Genomic DNA, 4906 nt, shown 5'->3' on the forward strand with positions numbered 1-4906 from the left:
ATTTCTTTTGTTTTAGTTGTTTCATTAGCGTTGACTAAACCCGGTTAATCAATATTATTAAATTTGGTGGGACAAAGCTATAAGATGAAAAAAAAAAAAAGAATGTTTGTCTTTCACAGAACGTTTCTTCCTTTACTTTTTTTTTTCCTAAGATTAGTAGCACTTTTTTTTTGCTTTCTAAAATACAATTTTTTCTACTATTACTTTTTGCTCCATTTTTTATTTGATTTAAAATTTTAAAATCGATAAAGAGTCAGCTTTTACAAAACATTCAATTCGTCATTATTGTTAAACATCAGCTTAGAGCTATCTTTTTTGACGCGTATTAAGCCTCAGTCGTCACGCTCACGCATATTAGTTTAAAGCCAAAATTAACAGTTGAATAAATTTGACTTTCTATTGAACCTTCGTCTTCAAAATTGAAGAACGAGAACCGTTAATCATAACTTTTTTTTATATAAACAGAACACATATAAAATTTAAATTTATGAGAATTTACTTAGGCCTGCTGGAGTGACAATTAAATGCAATTAACCATTAGTCCATTACCATCTACCTTTTTTAGTTAAAATAATATAGCAAAAATAAAATCTTAATCATAACTAAAATAATCAGCTAAATTTCTTTTTCTGCTTATCTTTTATTGTTTGTTATAATGACAAAGTCTAGTTTATGTGTCTGTTTTTGAAAAAAAAAAACAATTAGCAATTTAGCTAACGAAATTTTAAACACAAATATTGTAGATTTTGGGTAGATGATGTGCCAATAAGAGAAGTGATAAGAAACGATGCAATGGGAGCTGATTACCCCGCGAAGCCAATGTCTCTTTACGCCACCATTTGGGACGCTTCAGATTGGGCCACTTCCGGCGGCAAATGCAAAGCTAATTACAAATTTGCACCATTCGTAGCCGAGTTCAAATCTTTCTCTCTTGACGGCTGCTCCGTTGATCCTATCCAAGAAGTACCCGTGGATTGCTCCGACTCCGTCGACTTCCTCGAGTCTCAAGATTACTCAACCATCAACTCACGTCAACGGGCCGCCATGCGAAGATTTCGGCAACGTTTCATGTACTATTCTTACTGTTATGATACCGTTAGGTACCCTGAGGCTCCCCCCGAGTGTGTGATTGTTCCCGCGGAGAAAGATAGGTTTAAAAATACGGGAAGGTTGAAATTTGGCGGTACGGAAGCGCGGGAACGACGGAGAAATCGCCGGCAGCAACGCCGGCCTGAGATTGAGAGTGATCCTGATGAAAGAAGACTTTTATAAGATTTATTTGTGCCAATTTTTTTTTACTTAAAATTCGTTTGTGAGTAACAAAGAAGTAAAATAAAAGAGTAAAAAAATTGAAAAATTAAAATGAATGAAATAGAGAGTATATTTGATAGGTCAACGGACTTGTGAAATTTTGAATGAATTATTCAGTCCATTCATGGAAACTAGGCTCGGCCTCTCAGCACATATGTTCTTCTTTTTCACTGCCTGTAGCACAATTAGGAACATGAACATGATAACCAAAATGTTAAAGTCAACAGAATGACAAATGCTCACACGAAACCTTGTAACATGAGAACTGTCTTACTCACATGCAAAATAGCTACACTCTTTGGCTACTACATGAGAAGACTTCTCATATGGACTATGAGGCTGAGGCGACGAGAAGAAGAGCCAGTCGTAGTCTCGTCTGACTATAAATAAGAGACGTGGAAATCCGGACGGCGAAGCATGGACCTCCGTAGCTCCAACACACAGCGAAACCTTCCGATTGACTTTGCTGGCAAAACTCGAAAATGAGATTTGTAGCGATGGAATATGAGTTTTCTCCTCTATTCATCATAATCGTTGTAATGTTTTTGCTTATCGGACACACACTCATATGTTATGATATCTTTATTACCAAAAAAAAAAAATCTTGGCCGTTGATAAATAGTCCTATTCTTATATTTCATGGAGCCAAAATACAGAGCTCTCTGTCTCTGCCTATGGGATTTTGAATTATTTTTTGAAGAGAAAAGTTTTTGGACTGCCAATGAAACCTCGTAGGCTCCTATTGTACCTGAAGGTTGTCATGATATCTTCTCATATTCGATCTGAAGATATCCTTTCTATACTTGTGGAGATTCTTTAGCCGGTATGATTTGTTCGAGCCATTGTTTCTACAGATGTCAATAGGAAATACAAATGGCTGTGAATCTCTAGTTCGATTTTCAGGTTCATATTACTTTTTAGAAAAAATTACTCAAATCATATCCAAAAGTTGGTTTATTACTTGTATCTATAAATCTTTTGAAAGTTACTCAAATGTTTAGTGCTTTGGGTGTAATTATAATTTACCCTTTGGGTTTTGTTTTTCGATTTCGGTCACAAAAAAAAAAAATACAAATCAGCAAATTAAAATACACATCAGATATGATTTAACATGTCATTAAGCCGTTTTTTTCAGATCAACATTTATTTTTTCTTGTTTATATTAAAGAGAGGGAAAATGAACAGTTTTCACTGTTCACAAACCGCCAATACTAAAAAAAAAAAAACTCTTCTTCGTCGTCTCTCGTCGCCGGTCACACCTGTCATTGTCCACTATGTCGCCGTCAATCTCTTGCCGTCATCTCTCGCCGTATTTGCTCGCTCTCTCTCTATTCGTCGTCGCACTCACTCTCTTCGTCGTCTCACTCTCTTTCTTCGTCGTCGCACTCTCTTTCTTCGTCGTCGCTCTCTCTCTCTTCGTCGTCTTCGTCTTCGTTTAAACGTTCCGGTATGTGTCGAATGTTTAGTTTCGAGTTTTCCGGCTGAATGTGGGTTTTTATCGATGATTTATGGCTGATTGTCGCCGTCTCTAATGACGGCTGGTTTGTTAGATCTATTCGATTCGATGGCTGATTTAATTTTAGGGTTTACGGCTGATTTGTTAGATCTATTCGATTTGATGGCTGATTTGTTTGTTGATGTGGCTGAGTTACGGCTGAGTTTTGTTTTGGTGACTGAGTTATTTTGTGCTTTAGATCTGAGTTATGTATTTGTGGCTGAGTTATGTTATGCTTTGTGTATGAGTTTGTTTTATGCTATGGCTGATTTATTTTATGATTTACTTATGAATTATATTATTTATCAAATGTCGATGGTGATTATTTCTGAAGAACAAGCAAGGGATTACCCCCAAGACTATACGCTGAAGGAAACTCTAATATAGAGTTTAGAGAAATTAATACCAATTTCAGGATGGGAGATTTCCCTACGATTAGAGAATCAATAGGACAAGATGCGTGGGATGAAACGAAGAAAGTACCTATTGGAATAATCTCTAAGCTAGTTGATAGCCAATTCGTCTGGTCTGGTAAGGTTGTACATTTCCTACTATGTAACCAGTTAAGGGTACATAAGAAGGAGCTTTGGTTTGTGGTCGGTGGTCAACCTATCAGGTTTGGGTTGAATGAATTTGCTCATGTCACGGGGTTAAACATAGACCCAATGCCGACAGAATGGGTTGAACTTGAAGAGGAACACAAAGCGTTCTTCAGACTTTTGCAAGTGCCTGGTGGGGAAGGTCCATCATTAAATGAACTCAGGAAAGCATTAAAAGTGTGCCGGGGATGGAAAATCCCTAATCATCATAAATTGTTGGGGCTGTTGCTTCTTCAACACATTGGACTTTATGGTTTGCATCATAACTCTAGAATTCCATATGAAAGTGCCAAAAGAGTTTTTGATGATGAAGCAATGAAGACTTATCCGTGGGGTCGGTCAGCATTTGAAGCCCTTGTTGATGGCATAAAGATGTTGAGGCCTACGGGGAAATCGTACACCCTTAGTGGGTTTACACCCGTGTTACAGGCTTGGGCATATGAGTCCATCAGCTGAAGATGATGCTTTGGAGATCGTTTTGGGAATGCATCAGCTGAAGATGATGCCATACCGTTGCTTTGATGGCGTGGAAACCGTACACGTTCAACGATGGAAACGGTTATTGCTGAAGAGATCAAAGCGCTTGGTGAGGTAATGTTTTGATTGTGTTATGATAGACTGATAGTTACTGGCTGATTATTGTTTAAATGATGGCTGATATATGGTTTAGCAGTGGTTGAATGATTAGCGGCTGTTATGACTGAGTTATTATTTAGTCTAGTATGTGCTGAGTTATGGCTGAGTTATTGTTCTTTTATGGCTGAGTTATGGTTTAATGATGGCTGATTTATGGTATTATATGGCTGAGTTATGGTTTAGTTATGGATGAGTTATGGTTTTATTATGGCTGAATTATGGTTCTTTGATGGCTGATTTATGGTCTTAGATGGCTGAGTTAATTGTTTAGTGATGGCTGAGTTAAAACTTACTGATGGGTTTCATAACCTCTTATGTTACAGCTGCGTGTCTGTAAAATGGTTATGAAGGAAAATGGCTACGATCTATTTCATATGTGGCCAGATCAAGAAGACGACCCAGCAATTAATCGCCTGATCAAAGACATACATATGGATAAGTTTGTTAAAGGGTTTTGGGATGTGAAGGAGATTGAGAAGAAGAAAAAGAAAAAGAAAGCTAAAGCAGCTCTTGAGTCTGAATCACCTCCCGCAAAGAAGCGGAAAGTCCATAACCAAGTGACCACCATTCAGGGTGGTGAATCTGGTGAAGGAGCAGGAGCTGCAAAGGAGAAGGAGCTGCACAGGAGAAGAAGAAGAAAGGAAAAAAGGTAAGTGATATGGTGTATAGTGAGTTTATATTTTATGTAACCTTTCGTTAGCCTGTTTACGACAGTTTGTGTATTTGTTTCAGTTGGCTAGTGAGGAGGAAGATGCGGGGGAAGATGTGTCGGTTAGAACTCTCGTTGACTTGGTGTGCAGGTTAAACTCAAGGTTTGACACCCTTGATACAAACATTGCAAATATGCCTCTGGATCTGGAGAAGA

At 37.8% G+C, this 4906-nt stretch overlaps 1 protein-coding gene across 1 annotated transcript in view; it reads left to right on the plus strand.

Annotated features, from left to right (window-relative positions):
* The window catches only part of LOC104743716 (probable xyloglucan endotransglucosylase/hydrolase protein 30), a 9440-nt gene extending 8031 nt beyond the window's left edge, over positions 1-1409 (plus strand). The window contains exon 5 of the mRNA XM_019235331.1: positions 854-1409. Coding sequence (XP_019090876.1) covers positions 854-1272 — 419 coding nt within the window. The 3' untranslated portion in view covers positions 1273-1409. The remainder of the gene's footprint in view (positions 1-853) is intronic.

This window comes from Camelina sativa, chromosome 14, assembly GCF_000633955.1.
Source record: "Camelina sativa cultivar DH55 chromosome 14, Cs, whole genome shotgun sequence".
NCBI classification, from domain to species: domain Eukaryota; kingdom Viridiplantae; phylum Streptophyta; class Magnoliopsida; order Brassicales; family Brassicaceae; genus Camelina; species Camelina sativa.